The following is a 26,376-nucleotide window of genomic DNA, read 5'->3' on the forward strand; positions in this document are numbered from 1 at the left end:
GCATGCGGTTGTATTATCTGAACGGAAGCGTTTGTGCAGATCCATGACGGATCCGCACCAAACGCGAGTGTGAAAGTAGCCTTATTCATCATTTTTGAACAGCAGATCATGCTTTGTAAACAGAGATCTGTTGTCCAGAAGCAATGATTCTCTATAGGGGCAAGTCATCACAGTAGCAATCCCTTATCTCCATACAGAGGAGTTGATTGATCACACTGCATGCAGCATATAAAGTAGTTATTGGGAATTAATGGATCATTCCCGATAATTGCCTGCTGCATAGGCACGTGTAAAGGGGCCTTTAAATGACTGCATCAGAGATGCTTTCATCTGATGAATGAGTGTTTGCTCCTTCATCAGGTAATTGATAGGATCTTTACATAAGGCAATTATCGGGAAGAGCATTCATAGAAATGTCCCTTCCCAATATTTGCCCTGATTATTGGTCCATGTAAGTGGGTCTTCACTGTTCTTGGACTTCTACATGTACTTTTACAGTACAACACCCATTACGACACTTGTTTTACATTCTGTCTCAACCTGCCAAAATTAAATTTTACAAGCTTTTCAGAACTTGTAAACAGCAACTAAAGAGTTATATAATCTCCAGTGTCAAGCTCTTAGTCCTTAAACTTAATTCTTGCAGACAATTCACAGTAATTTAATACTGCTGGAATCTTGCAAGACCATTTACCACATTCACCTAATCACTCTAGAGACTAATGGCATAGTTGTGGGAGAGGATTAACATATACAGTAAGGTTATTTCAGGAGACAATATATATCTCACAACATTTGTGTATTTTCAGTCTTTCATTTATGTTCATTTAGAGTGGAATCTGTCCCCTAAATATACTGCCCCGAGTCGGAAGAGCATATTATATGTACAATGTTCTGTCTTATTAGCCCAAATGCCGTTTACTGCTGTATACAGGCAATCAAGGGCCCTCTTTGAGATGGCATTTTGTATGCTGCACAAGAACAACATTTTATAGGCTGTGATTATACTGTGGTGATAAGAAACACAGTAGATATAACTGCAGATGGGAAATGGAAAGATTTTCTTAGTTTTTGAAATCTGGTTCTTTAATTTTTGTGCAGATCTAAAAACAGTGTATATAGACTCATATGTGGTTTATAATACATTTTTACAGAGTTAATACATTTACAGGAATTTACAAGACATTGATGATGTAAGGTCTTGAAAAAAATGTAACCTATCTGTGTGCAGGGATTGTATGGAGCAGGCTCACGAGCTAAGCCCACTAAGACAGCCAACACACGGCCACAATGACCGGGATTGGAAATAACTCTGATCTTGGTCATGTTACCCCCTAGATGCCATCAGGGCAGTTAAACAGATAGGTATCTACGGCAGCCTAGGGCCTTGAATGATTCTATGCTACAAAAGAGATTTTATGAATTGTAACTGGTTCAGTGGCACAGAACGATGAACTTTTCACTTCAATAGATCAAACTTATTAGACTTCTTATTAGGGAAACCATGTCCTACTTGTAGTGCCAAATTCTCTATATATAGTGCATTATTCAATCTGAAGAAGGCTTACAGGGCCGAAATGCCTAATAAAAAGTCTAAGAAGCATTATCTTTTGGAGTGTAAAGCTTTTCTTTCAGATCTTGTTCTAATGTTATTGGTGATTTGTGTAAATTTAACTAGCAATGGCAGACATGGCTTAGAGCTTTAGATGAAGTAGAAAATCTACTTTGAGTTTTTAGGGTTTTTGTTCTTCTGATGTGCTGCAAAATCCTCGTTATCACTGGTAAATCAATATGGTGTTCTCTATTGTACACCGCGTGATCTTCAGTTTTAACTAACTTTTCAATGCTCAATAGCCCACTGGATACTACTGCTACCACTATACTACCAGGATAAGATACAATCCTAACATACGTATTAACATAGGAACATCCTGTTTAAATCCCCCTTACGAGTCTTCTGGTCAGGCCACACAAAAAGTTCTTCTTTGTATTTCATACAGTGTTTCTTTGAAGGGCCAATGCTTTACTGATTGTGTTCATTTGCCTTATTAAGGTATTAGTACAAAGGATGGAGCAGCAATTACAGATAAAGACTTTAAAGGAAAAACACAGAGGCAAGTCCAGTTCAATCCAGGTCAAACAACAGCTACATGGAAAGTCAGGATAATAGCTGATGATGAATATGAGGAATCTGAGACCTTCCAGATAATACTATCTGAACCCGTCATGGCTGCACTAGAGTTTCCCAGTGAGGCAACTATTGAGATTGTGGATCCTGGTGATGGTATGTATAGTAATAATAAAAAATAAGTAAAACCCATGATAACATTTATTGAATATAACTTCTGCAACTATTGATGATGAGAGATGATATGCCTAGCATAAATGTGAACAGATATACGACTCTTAAAGATAACTTGTCACAAATGCATACAGGCAATGAAAATCTTCAGTGCATCAGTGCTAGCAGCACATTAAGTTTCTTGAATGGGCAAGAGACTTGTTTGGTGAAGCATATACAGTGATCAGCCATGACACTGAAAGACATTGAAACTGCCGACAGGTGTCGGCCATCCGCACCCTCAGGTGTACAAACTAGCCTGCTGAAGGGCATTCTCTCTGCCCGAAAGGTTGTTTAAGGAACCACCATGTCCGGCTAAACAAATAAAAATCAACTAAGCAAAATTTCGGAGTGCTGTCTAAATTGCTCAATACTTATTACAGTTCCAAGAGGTGGAGCTAGGAACATACCACGACAGGCACCCAAACCAGTCAGAATAGATAGAGTGCTGTGATCATTGCGAGATTAAAACTGCCGACAGGTGTAACATGAATTATCTTTTCTCAATCGCATTTGCCAAGGGGTAAAATATATTGGGCAACAAGTGAACGGTGAGTTCTTGATGTTGACATGTTGTAAGCAAAAGATGGACAGGCATAAGGATCTAAACGACTTTGATAAGAACCAGATTGTGATGGTATGTAGAGTTTATTACCTACCAAATGTTGTCCAAGAAAGGAAAACTGGTGATGCAGTGCCAAAGTCATAAGTGCCTAAAGCCCATTGATGCACGTGGGGAACAAAAGCTGTCATTTCTGTTCTGAGTTAGGACCTTCACACATCAGTGAATCTCGGACATGTGCTGTCCGTAGTCTCCACGGACCGCTCACATATGGATTGACTTCAATCACGCATCAGTGGATTTCCACAAACCATGGGTCTGACCCCATGGAAGCATGCCCTATGTTTGTCCATGATTACAGATCTCTCATGCACATTATAGTTTGTGTTTGTATAGTATGTGTCTCAATATTTTTGATAAAGACCAATTGAAAAAAAGATTTTTAGAGCAAAATGAGTACAATGCAATAATAAAAAAATAATTGCCACCAAAGGTGTACATAGCCTTTAAATATTTCAAATTGAAAGTTTCTTGGAGATATAGAAGTGGCTCCTGACCGTTGACATGAGTTTGTGCCTGTGTGTTTATTATTGTCATGATACTAGAGGGTACAGCAATAGGCAAATGACGTACATAAAGTGACCACATAGCCACAGTACAACATTATAGTAACTTCAGCAGAACATGTATATTACTGTATTAAACATTCTTTCTTTTTTCCTAGAATCTATGGTATATATTCCACAGTCAGAGTATAAAATTGAAGAAGACATTGGGGAACTACTAATTCCTGTTAAACGGTTGGGAGATGTTAATCAAGAACTTATGGTAGTCTGTTCAACACAGCAAGGTAATTTTTCTACTTCCAGACTAATGGACAACTTTAAACATCCAAAGGGTCTGCATTCACCCTGCAAGGGCATTTCTGAATGTCTTTGCAGATTGACAACCAGGATCCCCATGAAGTGAAAGATATTTTACCATCTCCCCTGTATTCCCCATCTCTGTACACAGTGCCAGGGGTGTAGCTACAGGGAGTGCAGAGGTATCAGTTGCTATTAGGCCCCAGAGCCTGAGGGGTCCAAAGACCCTTGTGCTGCATAAGAAGACACCAGTAATATAGAAAGTGCATGCTGGTCAAGTTTCACCTCTGGCTGGAGGAAAGGGGTTAGGTCAAGAATTTGGCATGAAGGGGTGCCATTTCAATTTTTGCCTCAGGAAGCACGAAGGCTATGTGCTTCCCTGCCCCTGGCCACAAAGCACTGAGGGAAGGGGGGCCCAAGCTGAACTCTAGCACCAGGGCCCGTGAGCCTTTAGCTACACCCCTGCACAGTGCACTCAGTGAATGATAAGTATACACATCAGGAAGCAGCCATGGTGCTTTTTCCTCCTGTCCCAGCGATCATGTGATAACCAGGTGCCTGGTAACTCCAGGAACTACTGGGTCTTAGCAAAACCAGATAAGCTCTGCAATGAGGCTGTATTTCTCCAAAAACTGGGACTAATATGTCAGCCCCAGTTACAGCCCCAGTTGGATCTTATGCCCAATGGTTTAATATGCCTAATTTATGTTTACTAGAAAGACCTCTTACCTGTTTGCGGTACTGCAGTCCCAAAATGGATTTGCCCAAGTGTAAGTGAATGAAGGCCACTGATGGATGGGATTGGTTACATGACCCTGTATCAGCAGCCATTTTGGGACTGCAGCAATTAGGGATGAGCGAATTATGGAGGAGCTCCATACATTATTAGAATGTATTGGCTCTGATGAGCCGAAGTTATTGCTTCGCAAAGTCTCACGAGACTTCTCGTAATGACTTCATAAATGTATTTTTACAGTAAAAAAAAAATCGCGAACTTCGAAGTCGATTTGCTCATCCCTAGCAGCAATGTCAAGCAGGTAAGAGTTCTTGCTAGTAAACATACGTTAGACATATTAAACCATTAATTTTTGAGCTTTCATGAATCTACAGGACTTAGCTGGTGAAGTCCTTATGTTTTGCACAGTCCTTATGTTTAGGTTGCTTGAACCTGAGCAGTGATGCCTCTTCAAGTGTTTCAGTAATCATAGGTCATATCACCTTACATTCTTACAAAGCATGGCTGAAGGGGTGGGGAGAACAAGTAGAAGGCCCTCCTGTCCTGCTGCAACCTTCTAGGCATGAAATGTAATTCTGGAATTTCAGTAGATGCTAAGCTATTTCCTTTTTTCTATTCATGTAGGCACAGCTACAGGCACCATCCCGTCATCAGTTTTGTCTTACTCCGATTACATCACTCGCCCAGATGACCACACCAGCATTATTCGGTTTGACAAAGATGAGAAAGAGAAAAATTGTCGCATTATCATAATTGATGATTCTCTATATGAAGAAGATGAGATTTTTAATGTCACTCTTAGCATGCCAATGGGAGGACGAGTAGGGAATGAATTCTCCAGTGCTAAAGTGGTTATCCTAGCAGATACAGATGATGGTAAGACAAAATTAATATACTATGTAGAATGATATAACACAAAAAATGCACACAAAGTCAACCTGTATATTCCAATGAAATGCCATTATCCATGGTATTGCAGCTCAGGCTGATTCACTTGAATGGAACTGAGCCGCGCCTTGGCCATGTGACTGATGAATGTGACATCACAGGTCTAGAAAGAGGTGGCAGCTATCACAATGCGCAGTGGTCTCTTCAATCAGCTGATCAGCAGGGTGTTGGGAGTCAGACCTCCACCTATAAGATAAGAAAAAACCTTTATCACACACTAAATAACTTCATTCCACAGGAAGGAACAAAACCCACATTTGTCCACTTAGGTAGACTGATTTAGGCCTTTTTTTCCTAAAACATTGAGGGTCATTTATTAAGACCAGCGTTTAAGACGCTGGTCTTAATAAACTCTATATCTGGAGGTGGATCCGCCGGAGTTATGTAGAGGCTCTCTATAACTTCAGCGCATCCAGTGCCAGTCTAAATGTAAGACAGCTTCCTCGCTGTCTTACATTTAGACCATTTTCTACAGCTAAAACAGGCATAGAAAATGATTAATGAGACGGATCTGCTGGCCCATCCGCTTCCCCGCCCACACCACCCTCACTTTTTTAGACCTGGCTTGAGCGTGGAAAAGTCGCGCCGCAATCTGGGCCAGAAAATAAATGACACCCATTGTTTTTTAGCAGGACAGAGAAAAGTTGAAGGATGCACTTTTCTGATCTATCAAAAATGCTTTGCAGGTGTATACTGTTTGTGGTAACAGAATCTGACTCATAGACATGCAGTTGCATCCTGTTGTAGCAGAACTGTCTCTGGCTCTATGAGTAATAGAAATAACACAATCGAATAAATTAGCAGTAAATAAGTGAACTAATAACAATAGCTAAAATCATATCAAGCTGATAAAAATATGACTTAAATGAGTCTTTATGAGCTGTCAGGAGTTCAGAGATAAGTGCTACAGATTAAGGGTACTTTCACACTTGCGTTGTTGGATTCCGGCAGGCAGTTCCGATCCGGCATTAATGCATTTCAATGGAAAATAATGCCATCCGGCATTCTGGCAAGTGTTCCGGAATTTAGGATGGAGAAAATGACGCAGCATGCTGTGGTATTTTCTCCGGCCAAATACCGTAAGAGTGACTGAACTGAAGACATCCTGATGCATACTGAACGGATTGCTCTCCATTCAGAATGCATTAGGATGAAACTGATCAGTTTTTTTTCTCGGTATTGAGCCCCTAGGACAGAACTCAATACCGGAAAACTTTAACGCTAGCGTGAAAGGCATTGGAGCAGCTTCCTGACGGATTCAGTGTGAGGCAGAGAGCAGTAGTCTGTAGATATAATCAAAGTGAAAGCTGTAGAGGAAAAACGGTTGAACCCTTTTAATAAAGACTGTAACAAATCAGGGGTCACTTCGCTCTCTGCAATCACCATCTTCTCAGTTTAGACAGTTGGCACACCTCAAGAAGCCACTCAAACACCGTAGATTTGGATCGTAACCAGCTTTAATATCTTTCTTCACAATAAGACAGTTTTCTCTCCACAGCAATTAGTGCACATTTCCAACACAGGATATAAAACAAATCCTAGGCTGTCTGGCCACTAACTACACAGTAGTTTGTCCCTTACTACTGGGTCCTGGGTCTACCACCCAGTTACCCAAATCACTATTCATACTATGCATCAGGTCAGAGTTCTTGCTGTGGCTCCCACAGGCCCCGACACTGCCTGTGTCTTGTCTAGACTGGGAGATCTGTTGGAAGAGGTCTGTCTACATTTACCTGAGCTCTTCAACTGGCTGCTAATTAAGCCCAGTTACCTGATGAACAGAGGGAACACCCAATTTTCCTAGACTGTTCTCTCTCACCTAGCTCTCTCTGGGTGTGACACGCCATCCTAATGACACCAATATGCCTCTCTGGCAGCTCCACTGCCACTAGACCATTAAAAAAAAAAGATTTTTGACTAAAATTGGTAAAATGCAATGCTAAAAAGGTTGCACCCAAAGGTGTCTATAACCTTTAAGTACTCCTTTTCTCTCACCTTCTATTTTAGGTAAGGACAGCAGTACATTTTACTAAAAATGCTTTATCTTTATAATATATTGGCCATGGTTTTACACAAAATGCTGTAATTTGAAAACCTCTCTGCTCCTGGGTTTTCAAATTGTTACCCCCAAAAATACAACCTTTAGAGTGTTTTTTGGAAAGTTTTATTTTGTTGTCTTTGTCATGCAAAAAAAAATCTAATTTTGCCTTGTTGTGAGCTGATGACACAAGGTTGCAAGGAAACAATGATGTCCAATGTACTGTATGATTCAAGCAGGAGCATATCTGCTAGAGAGACAGGACACTTCAATGCTATGAGTCCTGTGGAGTGTTTGAGCTCATGCCAGCCCTCCTGCTTCTATCCAAGACCAGAAGTTCTACAGTGCACAGCCTTCGTACATAGCACTCAACATTAGAGGATGAGCAGTGACCTACACCAGGAGAATCCTTCATTTTGTTTTTTCCACAGAGGCCTCTTTTCTTGGTATACAGTCCATATATATAGTCATCCTCAATTTAAGCATGAGTTCAAGTGGATTAGGTCAATGGAGAACATCCCATCCATATTGCATCTAGTTCATATAGATGCCATGGGTGAATGGTTCTCTTCAAACTGCCAATTACATGGTGGAGGAAGCAGACTGGTGCCATTGTTCAGCTGTTGTATATTTTGGCTATCTAGGACCTAGTCTTTTTTGTATTCTTTAAGGCAGTTCAAGAAGCACCTGGACATAGGAACATGATCTCCCGAATTGTTGCTCTAATCATAAATTTCCTGCTCATGCTGTATCCTATGCAGACAATCTATGTACAAAGACTTGAAGGGCAGGGAAAAAGAAAAGGTTTACTTCCCTTGTAGACACACAACAATGGTAAGCTTTCTTAGGCAGCTTTCACAGGCTCCTTTGAGGATTAGTGTAAATGGCCCTTTTTCAGATACAACAAGGTAAAATGAGAACATGGGTAGATGGGTGATATCACTAAGGCAGACGGATTATTAAACAGGAAAGGGATATCAGCATCAAGGTTGTATAAATAGCATTAGGAAGCATGGTATGTATTTAACTAAAAAACGCAAAAAAAAAAAACTACAGCTAGCTATGTGTGTAAGATTTTTTTTTTAATGAGAACTAGTACAAGGACAAAAGGGAAGAGTTCAGAGTTAGACTGGTACACCAGAGTGCCAGAGGATCCTCCAGTGGGCCCAGGCTCAAATACTATACTGGGCCCCAAAAATCCAGGAGAAAAAAAAACATTTGGCTGCTTTTAAAGACAATCAGTCCCCACTATGGACTATTTCTTTGATTCAAAGCCTATTCAATTTTATTGATGTAATAGGATTTGGATCTGGATAATAAGTTCCTCTGGTGAGTCCCAGGAACCCCAGTCTGACAGAGGAAAAGGTACTTTGGAAAATAAAAGGAACATTCTCATTGGCTGCCATGGTCAACTTCTCCACTTTTCCTTTCATTAGTTTTTAAATATTGTATTAATTAAAATATATATATATATATATATATATATATCTCCAGAGCTTTAGTGAGGGAAACCCGTTGCTAGGGCAAGGATGGCATGAACAGAGAAGGCTGAAACAGCCCAGATAATTAAAAGCCTAGCTAAAACTACTGTATATCAAGTCTGTGAAGGTTCTCATTTATCCAGGTCATGGTATATATCTGTAAAGAATAAATCAAGGCAACTGGACGTACTGTAGATTTCTTGAAAACATTTCACTCGTTCTTCCAACGAGCTTTCTCAATTCTGAGTGATCGTACAAAAATTCTGGGAATAAATATGTAACTGAATCCACATCTGGTAATTATACCCAGCATTGGGTCAAAGGTGTTGATTCCATTATCCTAATTGGATAGCCCGTACTGTAAAGGTGACAGCTTATATTTTCGAGGAAAAGCCTAACTAGGGTTCTTTTAAACCCTGGTTGGAAAATACTGTCCTAGATACTCTTTACTACTTTCCAATTCAGGGTACGGCCACGCTGTCAGGTTTCTGGATGCAGTTTTAGAAGCCAAAACCAGTAGTGAATTCAGAAAAGAGAAGTCGTATGTGTCCTTTTATACTTTCTCTACTTTTATGATCCGCTCCTGGTTTTGACTTCCAAAACTGCATGCAGAAAGCTGAACATGTGGCCGTACCCTTACTTAAAATACAACAATTGAGTAGAACTATTCACTATGACCAGCATTGCACATTATGCACCTCAAAGCTGCCATATCCTAATCTCATATTATTCTATAATCTGAATGCAAGAAGGTGATGAAAGTCCCAGCCCTGAGGGAAGTAAGTTACATCAGTCCCCATACAGTAGGTGTCTATAGCTAAAAAGCATAATGTGGAAGATGCTTAAGAAGCATCACCGTTATTATTCATCCAAACTGAGCCTCGTACCGTGAAGCAATCCTTTTATCCTTTGAAAGTGTTTAGATAAGTACAAATTATAGAGTGCAGAGAGAAAGACCAGGGCTAAGTGAGCATTATGCTATTGGATATGTGTGTTGGCAGAATGAATGAAAGGGAAAAAGACGCATGAGTACTAATTGGTAGAATGCAATTTCCTTGTTTTTGTGCCTGAGAACTACGGTTAGGTAATTTAACTACTAGTTTGCTGGAGGGTACTAAAACATTTGATTGGGAAAATGTATCTGAGTTTCATTTAGATGTTACCGAATTGGTTTCAAATGCTGTAAACACACTTAAAGGGAACCTGTCATGTAACATGAGCTGCAGGCAGCATGTTATAGAACAGGAGGAGCTGAGCAGATTGATATATAGTTTTATGGGAAAAGAGTCAGTAATACTTGTAATTTATACATTTATATCCATGTTCATTCTGGGCTTTGAAGTCAAGGAGGCGGTCCTATCAGTGATTGACAGCTATCTCTGTATACAGAGTCATAGAGGGAAGGCTGTCAATCACTGATAGGACCACCTCCTGGACTTCAAAGCTAAGAATGAACATGAATTAAAATGTATAAAATACAAGCTTTACTGAATATTTTTCAATAAAACTATATATCAATCTTCTCACTCCCTCCTGCTCTATATCATGTTGTCTGTAGCTTACATTGGTGACAAGTTCCCTTTAAAATCAATCTTTAGGGCAAATCTGCATGTACAGTGGACCACAGAATAGTACGGACCTATGGGCACTCTGTGTGCTAACACATGATGCCTCCCCTAGACGCATTGCTTCTATAGGAGACTGCCTCCATAATGTGTCACATGGAGCATGCCACAATTTTTGTTTCTCATAGATTCCGTAGGAAAAAATATCTCTGTGCCTCCAATTCTACATTCAGTCACACAGGTATAAAGTGGGCTCTCTGCAGATATTGGCATTGTACTACGTGTTCATGACAGTCCACAATACAGTCTGTACACAGTGGGGTAGATATACTAATCCTGTGCCAGAAAAAAAAAAAACGCTACATATCCCTATCTATACTACCTATTAGTTGCCTTACTTTTTGCCAGAATTTTGCACCCAAATTTTTGGTGTTCCTTGTCTTAAAGGGGTTGTATCATCTCAGACATTGGGGGCATATCGCTAGGATATGTCACCAATGTCTGATAGGTGTGAGTCCCACCCTTGGGACCCGCATTTATACTTAGAACAGAGCCAGCACCGTGCATGCGTGGCCCCTCCCCATTCATTCCTATGGGATCGTCGAAAATAGCCGAGCAGCATGATATATTTGGAAGTCCCGTTGAAATCAATGAGAAACGCATTGCACAAGTGTGGCCACCACTCCATTCACTTCTATGGGGCTAAGGGAGCTCCCATGGGAATGAATGGAGGGCAGCAGCGCATGCACAGTGCACCCTCTGGGACTTTGTCGACTCCATTCTAATTATAGGTGCAGGTCCCAGAAGTGGGACCTGCACCTATCAGACATTGGGGGCATATCCTAGTGATATGCCGCCAATGTCTGAGATGGTACAACCCAAGTCATGCTTCTTTCTAGCAGACAACGCAAGCCTAATAAATTATCTAAAACACTTAAAGGGAGGCAGATAGATTCCATCTGCCCAGTGAGCTCCAGCCCTGTAGTGCATGTGCACCTAGCGTGCAGCCATGAGATTTCTGGACACTGCCAGGCCTTGTCTATCAAAGTGGTGGGGGCAAATGCAGGAGGACATATGAGTATTGTATTCAGGAGGAAAGTGTGCACCTACAAAATGGATTAGCTTCATTTCTTGATATGTGATGACAGGTCCCCTTTAATAAATGGAGTGCAAAACATGCTTGCCAGTTTTTGGTGCAAATTCTGTCTGATTTTGATTTGTAAGCTTTCCACCAATATGTACGGTCTAAAACTGAATGCTGAGCTTGAGGCTATCCCTCCCAAAGAGTCCTTTCTGCTGATCTTTATTACTAAGGGACCATCATTTTTAAGATGTCATTTTACACAGGCTAAATCAAACTCAATTACCACCCCTCACCCTGAGAAAGGAGAATTCTTTGTTTTTGGCTGGTGACTAAGGGAAACCAGCAGATGAAAATGACTAAAAAAATATGACATTACTCTTCCTTTCCTACATAAGTAAAATTCTAGGCCCAAAGCCTGAGACTGCACTTCTGAAAGCCTCTGATGGGGCAGTGCTGTCATGGAGACCTTGTGCAGGTGTAAATCATTTTCAGTGGTTTTCTGCACTTGATGATATTATCACTGATTGGGCCTATTATGATCAGTTCCAGACTTGAACTTCTTATCTTTTCTACCACATAATAATGTTACATTTAATGACAATGTATATAAGAATGGTAAAAATAAGTTCTATCTCCCGTCCTTAGAGCCAGCCTTCTACTTTGCCGACACCGATTATGTTGTTGATGAAAGTGCTGGTTATGTGGAAGTTCGAGTGTGGAGAACAGGAACAGATCTCTCCAAAGCGGCGACAGTCACTGTACGCTCCAGGAAAACCGAGCCCCTGTCTGCAGATGGTGAGCAAAAAGATAAAACTGTCCTGTATGAAAAGTATATGGAAAGCATAGGTTCTCAGTTGGAGATAGCATGCTTATCCAGAAGAGAATTGCATATTCAGCAGTTTGCAAATATAAATCTATTATCAGCACCACCCATAATCTATCAGCACCACCCATAAGCAGGCAAAGTAGCAGAATACATAGTCTGTCAGCAGAATTCAAACTTGTGTTTACTAAGCCACGTTTCTTTTACCATACAGCTGGAACAGATTATGTTGGCATTAGCAGAAATCTTGACTTTGCCCCCGGAGTGAACATGCAGAGTTTTCGAGTGACCATCCTTGATGACTTAGGACAACCTGCTTTAGAGGGTCTCGAAAAGTTTGAACTGGTTCTTCGTATGCCTGTAAATGCTGTACTTGGGGAGCCAAGCAAAACCACCGTCACAATCAATGACACAATCTCTGACTGTAAGTTCTGTGGGATGATGTAGGTTGTTCTGTATAATGACAGAAAGAATCACCGTTACATATGATACATTTTGATAGTACATAACTTAATTTTAGTATATTAATTAAAGTAAATGTAATTAAAGTATAATGAATTTCCAGAATTGACCTCCTCCCTATTTTAAGTCAATTCTTGTATACATTAGAATTTTACTAGACCTTGGGTATACTCCATATATAGCATAATGTTCTCAGTAAACTTGTAGGGGGTATATATACAGGGGTCGAGTCGAGGGGGAACGGCGTTGCTGCACTTTTTTCATTGCAGGAACGCTGTTCCCTTTCAGGGCAAAAGGACCAGGAGGAGAAGCGGTTGAATTCACAGGGGGCGGAGCGGAGGCGAGGCCCTGCGTGACTCAGGCTAAGTGAGGAGGGAGGGGGAGCGGCTTCGGTTGAGGAGGGAAGGAGGGGGAGCGGCTTCAGTTGAGGAGGGAAGAGGAAGCTGTGTGCAGCGGTGCTGGGCTGGCTGCGAGTGACTCACTGACTGACTTCCCCCCCTCCTCAATCTTAGGCAAGTGACAAACTCAGCTCTACTACATCTACAATGAGCAACTACAACTAATGTAATGCCAAACTGCAGTTTCTCTATGTGACTGTGATGCCTTGGATAGCTTGGGTCCAGTGGAAGCTATCCAAGGCATCACATAGAGGAACTGCAGTTTGGCATTACATTTGTTGTAGTTGCTCATTGTAGATGTAGCAGAGCTGAGTTTGTCACTTGCCTAAGAATGAGGGGGGCAGTTTGTCACTTGCCTAAGGGAGGCCTCCCACTGTGCACATTAATCCTGGCTGATCGATCGCTGCTGCTCTCACATCTGATGAGAGATTTCCTAAGGGGGTATTGACGGGCTGGTAGATGAGGGCAGCCACCTAGTCCTGCCTATGGATCACCCAGTGTGCACTTAGTTATGCCCAGGCCCCATGCCAGGGGGTCCCTGATGTATTAACTGACCAATAAGGGTACTTTCACACTTGCGGCAGGACGGATCCGACAGGCTGTTCACCATGTCGGATCCGTCCTGCGGCTATTTCGCCGTACCCGCGGACCGCCGCTCCGTCCCCATTGACTACAATGGGGACGGGGGCGGAGCTCCGGCGCAGCACGGCGGTGCACGGAGAAAGGCCGCCGGACTAAAATTACTGCATGTCAGGCTTTTTAGTGCGGCAGCTTTCTCCGTGGACCGCCGTAGCTCCGCCCCCGTCCCCATTATAGTCAATTTTGCGGGCACGGCGAAACAGCCGCAGGACGGATCCGACATGGTGAACAGCCTGTCGGATCGGTCCTGCCGCAAGTGTGAAACTAGCCTAACATGGAGATTCCAGTGCCAGCTGCCTTGCAGAAGAAGTATATGTCAATCATCCACCAGCAAGGCAGCTGGCACTGGGATCTCCATGTCTATTTCATTTTAATTCTGCAGTTGTTTGTGTAAACTGGCACTTTACAATAAATGTTGCACTGAAATTTTAGCAAATTTTTTTTTTGGGGGGGGGTGTTGCAGTGGATCTTGGGTGAGTTCCCACACTTTTTTTCCCAGGACTTGACCCCTGTATATATACCTGTATATAAATATCTGTGTCTAGCCATTTAACTTTGAAATACAGTCTACATTAGCAGTTTCTACTGCCATTGTCACCGCAATTCTAATAAATTCCTAACAATGTATTACTTGCAGTGCCCAAGGTGCAGTTCAAGGAGCCAGTATACATTGTGAATGAGAAGGATAGGCAAGGATCAGCTATCATATACAGGAGTGGTGACATCAGCCAAAAGTCCTCAGTGCGATGCTACACCCGCCAGGGCTCTGCACAGGTTGTGCTGGACTATGAAGAAAGGCCAAATACTGATGACTCTTTGGTAGTATTTCTCCCAGGTACTGTACACAGCTTTTCTATCAAGATACCCGAGAAACATGCAAAATCTTGTTCGTTTATCGGTTTTACACTAAAAGTATATTAAAATAATTTTACTTGTTTGTAAGTAAACTGGAATCTTAATGGTATCCTCAGGTGAGATTGATAAGCCATGTATAGTGACTCTAATGGATGATACAATCTATGAAGAGGAAGAAGAATTCAGACTGGTTCTTGGGTCACCAAAAAGTGACTCACATTTCGGAGCTGCAATTGGGGACCAAAAAGAGACACTGATGAAGATAAAGGATGTGGAAGACAGTGAGTTACTCATTTCTTATACACTAACCCATACTGTTTGCCTGTGGCTTACCTTATCACTCTATACGATGATTGGTCCCATTTCTGTAAATATAGAAATACATTAGATGACAATTTATGTTCTCTTTCCTTAAAATTGCATTTGAAGCACTAAAGAAAGAGAAATTTTTACAATGGTCTTATAGATTTATACCAGTTTCCCCATTTAGAGTAATTTATTATACTTCATTCTGATTTTAAGCTTGCTTTCACATATACCGAGGCCGATCTACTAATACTGTCTAAAATTTAGACATTTTCAGGGGAGGGGAATATATCAAGTCCCCTGTACCAGAATAAGGCTGCGTTCACACGGGCGAGATTTCCGCGCGGGTGCAATGCAGTAGGTGAACGCATTGCACCCGCACTGAATCCTGACCCATTCATTTCAATGGGGCTGTGCACATGAGCGTTTTTTTTCATGCATCACTTCTGCAATGCTTTAAAATCGCAGCATGCTCTATATTCTGCGTTTTTCACGCAGCCCTGGCTCCATAGAAGTGAATGGGGCTGCGTTAATAACGCATTGCATCTGCAAGCAAGTGCGGATGCAATGCGTTTTTCACTGATGGTTGCTAGGAGATGTTGTTTGTAAACCTTCAGTTTTTTATCACGCGCGTGAAAAACGCATCAAAACGCTAAAGAACAGCTAAAGAACAGACCGGCCTCTACGCGAACAAGAGGAGAAGGTGAGTTAACTTTTTTATTATTTTTAACCCTTCCAGCACTATTATACTAAGCATTCTGTATTCAGAATGCTATTATTTTCCCTTGTAACCATGTTATAAGGGAAAATAATACAGTGAATAGACTGTCACCTAGAACCCATGCGTGAAAATCGCACCGCATCCGCACTTGCTTGCGGATGCATGCGATTTTCACGCAACCCCATTCATTTCTATAGGGCCTGCGTTACGTGAAAAACGCACAAAGAGGAGCATGCTGCGATTTTCACGCAACGCATAAGTGATGCGTGAAAATCACCGCTCGTGTGCACAGCCCCATAGAAATGAATGGGTCAGGATTCAGTGCGGGTGCAATGCGTTCACCGCACGCATCGCACCCGCACGGAAAACTCGCCCGTGTGAAAGGGGCCTAATAGTAGCTTGGTGGTGGGCGGAAGGGAGTGTGGCCTTAATGGCTTAACAGATTTACCAACATTTAAGCCAGAAAACTGGTATAAATTACAAGTGAAATCTACACGAGTACCTGAGATGATAATTAGGAGGTGTGCATCTCTTAATAGATTTTGTGCATTTTATGCTAGAATTTTTTTTTATGAAGACCTGCTTAAGAAATGCCATTCTTAATAAATCCTCACCCCCACCAAAGTTTACACCGCCTATTAGTTGACTTACACTTTGTGGCAGAAATTTGTGCCAAGGTTCTGACATGGTTTTGGTGCATAATGTATCATCTTAAGCCACTGACCGCTTTCTGCTAAGCCACGCCCACTTGCCACTAAGCTATTCCCTGTGCCAGGTGAGGTGGAATAAATGTACAACTTGTGCGCCAGAATTCAAACTCGGTCTGAGACAGAATTCTAGCGCAGTTCTAATAAGAAATCTGCTCCACTGCTTTTGTTCCATTTTGGCTGTTACAAAAATGACTCATTCTTCCAATGGGAAAAAGTGCAGAAAGGAAAATTTCTTCGAATTGCTTATTTAGGAGAAAAAAGCAAAACCATGGTAAAATTCTCCACTTGTGGCAGTCCTACCATGTACTCTATAAAGGACAAATAGTATAATTTAATATAATAGTAGAAGTGCTGATGTCGAACACTGCATGTGGTTTCCAAGTTTAAAGGGAACCTGTCATGTGGATATTTGATTATAATCTAACTAATTATATACAATCATTAACTACTAAAAAGTACCTTAGATGTATTCACTTACTGGTGTGACAGAATGTTACCTCATAATATACACACAAAGATGCCGCATGCTATTGAGCTGATTTGAGTCCAGCGTGATGTCATTGAGTCCAGCATATATTTAATTCAGAGCTATAGCCACTCCCCTGCCCACCTGCTGCTGATTCCTATGGAAACAAACTGTCATTCAGCAGCAGGTGGGCGGGGAGAGTCAGGAGCTCATGAATATTCAGGACTCATCTTTATCAGCTGGAGCTTTTCAATACAAGATGTTGGCAGATTGACTGGGTCAATTAAAGAAAGTGACCCAGCATTTTGCTAAGCGAATCAGTCACTTATTTATGTTGCCCTTAGTTAGGACACCATAAAACTGGTGACAGGTTCCCTTTAAGCCATGTTACTACCTTTTATTTGTTAGATTGTTTATTATATGATATTCCCTCCTCTGACATACAACTATTTTCACAGAACCCATTATTAGATTTTCAGAAGTAAAATATAGCATTAAAGAGCCTCAGGAATTTGGAGAAATTGCTGTTGTGAAGATCCCCATACTACGTGTTGGTGACAGTTCCAAAGTGTCCATTGTAAGAGTTCACACAAAGGATGGGTCAGCCACTTCTGGTGAAGACTACAATCCATTATCTGAAGGTAAGATATTGTTGTACTGTGCCATTGGTTCAATTGCTATCGTGTCAGTCCAATGTAATATCAGTTTTTACTTCATCTAGTCATATCTGATGTGCTCTGTTTCCCAACCAGTGTGCCTCCAGCTGTTGCAAAACTACAACTCCCAGCATGCCCGGACAGCATTTGGCTGTGCGGGCATGCTGGGAGTTGTAGTTTTGTAACAGCTGGAGGCACACTGGTTGGGAAACACTGCGTCTAGACCATTAAAATAGAAGGCCAATTGACCACATTTCTTCTAAACTTAAAGGGAATATGTCATCAGAAATTGAACTACTGTTTAGATAACATTTTTATGTTAAATGTTTTGTGTAGAATTTTTGGTGAGTTTATTTTTTTTCATTTTCCATGTCAATCTATATTTAAAAATTTTACATAATTCTGCAATTTTCACACTGCTCACTAGGTCTAATAATAGGTCATGATTTCCTCGTCAGTACAGTTAACTTTTCAGTAGCCATTATAATTATCACCACAGGCAGAATTACAATGATAAGTAACACCTCTATATAGATAACACAGAATCCACCATTCACATTAGGTGATATCACAGCTTATCTACTTCCTCCTAACCTCTGCAAAGGTCACACAGCATGCCTAGAAAGTTTTTCCATATAAATGAGCGAGGTCCCCTCCTGTCCATTGTGTCTTTGACCCATGTAGCTGCTGTCAAAAGACAGGAAGTTTTAACATATTTTAGGCCTAGTGGCCAGTATGAAAACTGCAGGATTAAAAAAAAAAATTTTAAATATAGATGCTAAAATGGAAAAAAGAAAAAAGTTTACCAGAAATTCAAAAAAAAATGTTTAACATAGAAATATGATTTAAACAATGGGTCATTTTGGCATGGCACATTTCCTTTAAGGGTCTTTTGCACAGGATGATTATCAGCCAAAAGGAAACATTCATTTGACAGTAAATAGAACCTTTTATGCCGGCTTAAACATGAAAAGCGCTTTTGGACATTTTAATACTGATGACCTATCCTCGGGAGAAGTCATCAGTATCTGATCTGTGGGGGTCCAACACCCGGACCCCTCTTGATCAGCTGTTTAAGAAGTCACCGGTGCTCCTGTGAGCGTTGTGGCTTCTCGCAGCTTACCAAGTACAGCGCCATACATTGTATAGCGACTGTGCTTGGTATCGAGCTCAGCCCTATTGAAAGGACACTTGGCTACAAATGTTTCCAAACTGGAGGAAGATAATTTTATTCAGATCTTCTTTTAAGTGAATAGATGAACCTTGAATGAAATGGCCACATTTTGGGGGGGGGGGGTTGGCAGACTTCCCCCTTCCAGGCCAGACTTGGCTTCCTTGCTTAGGTCCCGCACTGTAAACATCTGCTTTGACATCACTGCAGCCAATCATTAGCTGCAGAGATTACGTGCTCCCCTTGTGTCATGTGACCAATTGACATGACGCAAAGGGGGCAAGTCACCACTGCGGGAAGTCATTGCCTACCTTAGCATCAAAGAGGATGTTGATAGCAGGGGACCACCTGAGTCAGGCAGCCAAAGCCAGGGAGCGAAGAAGCCAGGACCTAACGGTGAGGAGCAGGTTAGTATGTTTTATTTTGCAGGCCTGTGAGTGGGGTGGCCAACCCCTTTAATGTATTCCCGGAAAACAGTTTAATTTCCACCTGAAACTGTAATGTAGTTCAACATTCATGATTAAGTACTTGTACATGAGATAGGCAGATCAATGGTCAAATATCTGGATTCATTTCCTGAAGCACAATTCAAAAAATTATTGTTGTTTTAGTATTATTTTCACTAGATCACCATTGATATATTTTTCTTTGGACAGATGTTGAGTTCAAGGAAGGGGACACAGAGCATTTTGTTGAATTAGAAATATTATATGACGGCCAAAGAGAAATGCGTGAGGCATTCACAGTTCATTTAAAACCAGATGATAACATGGTAGCTGAAACCCAGGTAAGAATCTTACACATTTTCTGTCACAAAAGTTGATTATTGGAAAAGAGAGGACTTGGTAGTTAGTGTCAGGGTGCGTAGATCTGTATTCTCGAAAGTCACACCGAGCAGGTGACATGACAATTCTCCATTGTTTAGTTGCAATCAATTATCATAAATGCATGTTTTAGGAGCAGTCAGTACCAGTCATATAATACATATAGTATCTTATCTTTTCAGATGAATAAAGCTATTGTGTACATTGAAGAAATGGACAGTGTTGCTGATGTGACTTTCCCAGCAGTGCCCCAGGTTGTTTCCCTCATGATGTATGATGACACCTCTAAAGCAAAAGAAAATCCAAGACCTCCAACTGGTTACCCTGTAGTATGTGTAACGGTAAGTAATCTGTTTTAATTAGAGTTGAGCGAACACCTGGATGTTCGGGTTCGAGAAGTTCGGCCGAACATCCCGGAAATGTTCGGGTTCGGGATCCGAACCCGATCCGAACTTCGTCCCGAACCCGAACCCCATTGAAGTCAATGGGGACCCGAACTTTTCGGCACTAAAAAGGCTGTAAAACAGCCCAGGAAAGAGCTAGAGGGCTGCAAAAGGCAGCAACATGTAGGTAAATCCCCTGCAAACAAATGTGGATAGGGAAATGAATTAAAATAAAAATTAAATAAATAAAAATTAACCAAAATCAATTGGAGAGAGGTTCCATAGCAGAGAATCTGGCTTCCCGTCACCCACCACTGGAACAATTCTAGTAAGAAGCAGGGCGGCAATACCAGAGGGTTAGACGGATCGTTAGTGATAGGGATATGTGTCAAACAAGATTAGACGATATGACCAATAAATTTAGAGAGCGAGGCTACCCCCCTGATCTATTGAAAATACAGCGTAATAAAGCTGAGATTACACCACCAGATAGAACTAAGAAAGAAACAAGGATCCCCTTAGTGATTAAATACCATCCCTGGTCCCAGCGCCTTAGGACTATTGTTAATCAACATTGGCACATATTATCTAAGTCCTATCCACGGATAGGAGAGTTCCAGAGGCCACCCATGATATGCTATAAACGGGCAGAAAATATTAGGGATAAAATAGTCCGGGCGGATGTGGGAAGTAATAAAATAGAAAGAGGACAGAGTACTTTATCTACACCTAGACGGGGCACTTTTCCTTGTTTAAACTGTGTCAATTGTTCCAGCGTTATAAAGGGTTCATGTTTCTCCCACCCTCACTCAGGTGAAAATATTCCAATAAGGGGCACGTTCACTTGTGATAGTAGATTTGTGGTTTACATTCTTAAATGTCCATGTGGATTACTATATGTGGGGGAAACCTCAATGAGAATGAAGGACAGACTAAGTAAACACAAATCTACTATCCGTAAACAGAATTTATTACTCCCAATACCCCTTCATTTTTATGATAAAAAACACAACATCTCGCAGTTGAGGTATCAGATTATTGAAGGTGTATCATTACCCCGTCGAGGGGGTGACAGAAATAAATTGTTATTGAAAAGGGAGGCTTACTGGATCCATCGTCTTCAGACAATGGAGCCCAGGGGCCTCAATCGTGAGTACAATGTGTCCTGCTTCCTATAAGGCATTCGGCCTTATGCAATCTGATAAATATATTTATTTTTTTCTTCAGCGTGATTAATCACTGCAAGAATGGACTATGTGACTGAAAATCTTCGCCAGTATAGAGTGGATATGTTTTTTGCGAATTTTCAATTGCGAATTTTCAGTTGCGAATTTTCAGTTGCGAATTTTCAATTGCGAATTTTCAATTTTCAATTGCGAATTTTCAGTTGCGAATTTTCAATTGCGAATTTTTCAATGCGAATTTTTCATTGCGATTATTTGATATGCGAATTTTATTTAATGAGGGAGGCGGAGCTTCTTTGATGATGTCAGTTCCTTTGTGTTTCATTTATGTATAAATAGCTGGAGTGTAAGATGTTTTATGCAGTCTGATGAAAGCACATCTGTGCTGAAACGCGTCACTATGCCATTTTGAATATGTGACTGAATAAATCTACATTGTGATCTACATCAGCGAAGTGCCGGTCCTTTCCTTTGAAACCACCACTGGAACAGTCCATTCTCAGATATTTAGGCCCCGGCACCCAGGCAGAGGAGAGAGGTCCCGTAACAGAGAATCTGTCTTCATGTCAGCAGAGAATTAGTCTGCATGTCATAGCAGAGAATGAGGCTTCACGTCAGCCACCACTGCAACAGTCCATTGGCATATATTTAGGCCCAGCACCCAGGCAGAGGAGGGAGGTCCCGTAACAGAGAATCTGTCTTCATGTCAGCAGAGAATTAGTCTGCATGTCATAGCAGAGAATGAGGCTTCACGTCAGCCACCACTGCAACAGTCCATTGGCATATATTTAGGCCCAGCACACACACAGGCAGAGGAGAGAGGTCCCGTAACAGAGGATCTGGCTTCATGTCAGCAGAGAATCAGTCTGCATGTCATAGCAGAGAATGAGGCTTCACGTCAGCCACCACTGCAACAGTCCATTGGCATATATTTAGGCCCAGCACACACACAGGCAGAGGAGAGAGGTCCCGTAACAGAGGATCTGGCTTCATGTCAGCAGAGAATCAGTCTGCATGTCATAGCAGAGAATCAGGCTTCACGTCAGCCACCACTGCAACAGTCCATTGTCATAAATTTAGGCCCAGCACCCAGGCAGAGGAGAGAGGTCCCGTAACAGACAATCTGGCTTCATGTCAGCAGAGAATTAGTCTGCATGTCATAGCAGAGAATGAGGCTTCACGTCAGCCACCACTGCAACAGTCCATTGGCATATATTTAGGCCCAGCACACACACAGGCAGAGGAGAGAGGTCCCGTAACAGAGAATCTGTCTTCATGTCAGCAGAGAATTAGTCTGCATGTCATAGCAGAGAATGAGGCTTCACGTCAGCCACCACTGCAACAGTCCATTGGCATATATTTAGGCCCAGCACCCAGGCAGAGGAGGGAGGTCCCGTAACAGAGAATCTGTCTTCATGTCAGCAGAGAATTAGTCTGCATGTCATAGCAGAGAATGAGGCTTCACGTCAGCCACCACTGCAACAGTCCATTGGCATATATTTAGGCCCAGCACACACACAGGCAGAGGAGAGAGGTCCCGTAACAGAGGATCTGGCTTCATGTCAGCAGAGAATCAGTCTGCATGTCATAGCAGAGAATGAGGCTTCACGTCAGCCACCACTGCAACAGTCCATTGGCATATATTTAGGCCCAGCACACACACAGGCAGAGGAGAGAGGTCCCGTAACAGAGGATCTGGCTTCATGTCAGCAGAGAATCAGTCTGCATGTCATAGCAGAGAATCAGGCTTCACGTCAGCCACCACTGCAACAGTCCATTGTCATAAATTTAGGCCCAGCACCCAGGCAGAGGAGAGAGGTCCCGTAACAGACAATCTGGCTTCATGTCAGCAGAGAATTAGTCTGCATGTCATAGCAGAGAATGAGGCTTCACGTCAGCCACCACTGCAACAGTCCATTGGCATATATTTAGGCCCAGCACCCAGGCAGAGGAGGGAGGTCCCGTAACAGAGAATCTGGCTTCATGTCAGCAGAGAATCAGTCTGCATGTCATAGCAGAGAATGAGGCTTCACGTCAGCCACCACTGCAACAGTCCATTGGCATATATTTAGGCCTAGCACACAGGCAGAGGAGAGAGGTCCCGTAACAGACAATCTGGCTTCATGTCAGCAGAGAATCAGTCTGCATGTCATAGCAGAGAATGAGGCTTCACGTCAGCCACCACTGCAACAGTCCATTGGCATATATTTAGGCCCAGCACACACACAGGCAGAGGAGAGAGGTCCCGTAACAGAGAATCTGGCTTCATGTCAGCAGAGAATCAGTCTGCATGTCATAGCAGAGAATGAGGCTTCACGTCAGCCACCACTGCAACAGTCCATTGGCATATATTTAGGCCTAGCACACAGGCAGAGCAGAGAGGTCCCGTAACAGACAATCTGGCTTCATGACAGCAGAGAATTAGTCTGCATGTCATAGCAGAGAATCAGGCTTCATGTCAGCCACCACTGCAACAGTCCATTGGCATATATTTAGGCCTAGCACACAGGCAGAGGAGAGGTTCATTCAACTTTGGGTAGCCTCGCAATATAATGGTAAAATGAAAATAAAAATAGGATTGAATGAGGAAGTGCCCTGGAGTCCAATAATATATGGTTATGGGGAGGTAGTTAATGTCTAATCTGGACAAGGGACGGACAGGTCCTGTGGGATCCATGCCTGGTTCATTTTTATGAACGTCAGCTTGTCCACATTGGCTGTAGACAGGCGGCTGCGTTTGTCTGTAATGACGCCCCCTGCCGTGCTGAATACACGTTCAGACAAAACGCTGGCTGCCGGGCAGGCCAGCACCTCCAAGGCATAAAAGGCTAGCTCTGGCCACGTGGACAATTTAGAGACCCAGAAGTTGAATGGGGCCGAACCATCAGTCAGTACGTGGAGGGGTGTGCACACGTACTGTTCCACCATGTTAGTGAAATGTTGCCTCCTGCTAACACGTTGCGTATCAGGTGGTGGTGCAGTTAGCTGTGGCGTGTTGACAAAAGTTTTCCACATCTCTGCCATGCTAACCCTGCCCTCAGAGGAGCTGGCCGTGACACAGCTGCCTTGGCGACCTCTTGCTCCTCCTCTGCCTTGGCCTTGGGCTTCCACTTGTTCCCCTGTGACATTTGGGAATGCTCTCAGTAGCGCGTCTACCAACGTGCGCTTGTACTCGCGCATCTTCCTATCACGCTCCAGTGCAGGAAGTAAGGTGGGCACATTGTCTTTGTAGCGTGGATCCAGCAGGGTGGCAACCCAGTAGTCCGCACAGGTTAAAATGTGGGCAACTCTGCTGTCGTTGTGCAGGCACTGCAGCATGTAGTCGCTCATGTGTGCCAGGCTGCCCAGGGGTAAGGACAAGCTGTCCTCTGTGGGAGGCGTATCGTCATCGTCCTGCCTTTCCCCCCAGCCACGCACCAGTGATGGACCCGAGCTGCGTTGGGTGCCACCCCGCTGTGACCATGCTTCATCCTCATCCTCCTCCACCTCCTCCTCATCCTCGTCCTCCTCGTCCTCCAGTAGTGGGCCCTGGCTGGCCACATTTGTACCTGGCCTCTGCTGTTGCCAAAAACCTCCCTCTGAGTCACTTCGAAGAGACTGGCCTGAAAGTGCTAAAAATGACCCCTCTTCCTCCTCCTCCTCCTCCTCCTCCTGGGCCACCTCCTCTTCCATCATCGCCCTAAGTGTTTTCTCAAGGAGACATAGAAGTGGTATTGTAACGCTGATAACGGTGTCATCGCCACTGGCCATGTTGGTGGAGTACTCGAAACAGCGCAACAGGGCACACAGGTCTCGCATGGAGGCCCAGTCATTGGTGGTGAAGTGGTGCTGTTCTGTAGTGCGACTGACCCGTGCGTGCTGCAGCTGAAACTCCACTATGGCCTGCTGCTGCTCGCACAGTCTGTCCAGCATGTGCAAGGTGGAGTTCCACCTGGTGGGCACGTCGCATATGAGGCGGTGAGCGGGAAGGCCGAAGTTACGCTGTAGCGCAGACAGGCGAGCAGCAGCAGGATGTGAACGCCGGAAGCGCGAACAGACGGCCCGCACTTTATGCAGCAGCTCTGACATGTCGGGGTAGTTGTGAATGAACTTCTGCACCACCAAATTCAGCACATGCGCCAAGCAAGGGATGTGCGTCAAATTGGCTAGTCCCAGAGCTGCAACGAGATTTCGCCCATTATCACACACCACCAGGCCGGGCTTGAGGCTCACCGGCAGCAACCACTCGTCGGTCTGTTGTTCAATACCCCGCCACAACTCCTGTGCGGTGTGGGGCCTGTCCCCCAAACATATGAGTTTCAGAATGGCCTGCTGACGTTTACCCCGGGCTGTGCTGAAGTTGGTGGTGAAGGTGTGTGGCTGACTGGATGAGCAGGTGGAAGAAGAGGAGGAGGAAGCCGAGAAGGAGGAGGTGGCAACAGGAGGCAAAGAATGTTGCCCTGCGATCCTTGGCGGCGGAAGGACGTGCGCCAAACAGCTCTCCGCCTGGGGCCCAGCTGCCACTACATTTACCCAGTGTGCAGTTAGGGAGATATAGCGTCCCTGGCCGTGCTTACTGGTCCACGTATCTGTGGTTAGGTGGACCTTGCTACAGATGGCGTTGCGCAGTGCACACTTGATTTTATGGGATACTTGGTTGTGCAGGGAAGGCACGGCTCTCTTGGAGAAGTAGTGCCGGCTGGGAACAACATACTGTGGGACAGCAAGCGACATGAGCTGTTTGAAGCTGTCTGTGTCCACCAGCCTAAATGACAGCATTTCATAGGCCAGTAGTTTAGAAATGCTGGCATTCAGGGCCAGGGATCGAGGGTGGCTAGGTGGGAATTTACGCTTTCTATCAAATGTTTGTGAGATGGAGAGCTGAACGCTGGCGTGTGACATGGTTGAGACGCTTGGTGACGGAGGTGGTGGTGGTGGTGTTGGTGGTACATCCCCTGTTTGCTGGGCGGCAGGTGCCAACGTTCCTCCAGAGGCGGAGGAAGAGGCCGAGGCGGCAGCAGCAGAATAGGCCGAGGCGGCAGCAGCAGAAGAGGTAGCAGGGGGAGCCTGAGTGACTTCCTTGGTTTTAAGGTGTTTACTCCACTGCAGTTCATGCTTTGCATGCAGGTGCCTGGTCATGCAGGTTGTGCTCAGGTTCAGAACGTTAATGCCTCGCTTCAG

General features: G+C 43.3%; 1 protein-coding gene across 1 annotated transcript in view; it reads left to right on the plus strand.

The window, feature by feature from the left end:
* FREM3 (FRAS1 related extracellular matrix 3) overlaps positions 1-26,376 on the plus strand; it is a 97,616-nt gene that overhangs the window by 41,771 nt on the left and 29,469 nt on the right. Inside the window, exons 4-13 of the mRNA XM_044277094.1 lie at positions 2,054-2,284; positions 3,628-3,753; positions 5,127-5,378; positions 12,264-12,413; positions 12,656-12,865; positions 14,578-14,775; positions 14,912-15,076; positions 17,457-17,639; positions 19,482-19,612; positions 19,832-19,990. Coding sequence (XP_044133029.1) covers positions 2,054-2,284; positions 3,628-3,753; positions 5,127-5,378; positions 12,264-12,413; positions 12,656-12,865; positions 14,578-14,775; positions 14,912-15,076; positions 17,457-17,639; positions 19,482-19,612; positions 19,832-19,990 — 1,805 coding nt within the window. The remainder of the gene's footprint in view (positions 1-2,053; positions 2,285-3,627; positions 3,754-5,126; positions 5,379-12,263; positions 12,414-12,655; positions 12,866-14,577; positions 14,776-14,911; positions 15,077-17,456; positions 17,640-19,481; positions 19,613-19,831; positions 19,991-26,376) is intronic.

This window comes from Bufo gargarizans, chromosome 1 (assembly GCF_014858855.1).
Source record: "Bufo gargarizans isolate SCDJY-AF-19 chromosome 1, ASM1485885v1, whole genome shotgun sequence".
Lineage (NCBI taxonomy): Eukaryota > Metazoa > Chordata > Amphibia > Anura > Bufonidae > Bufo > Bufo gargarizans.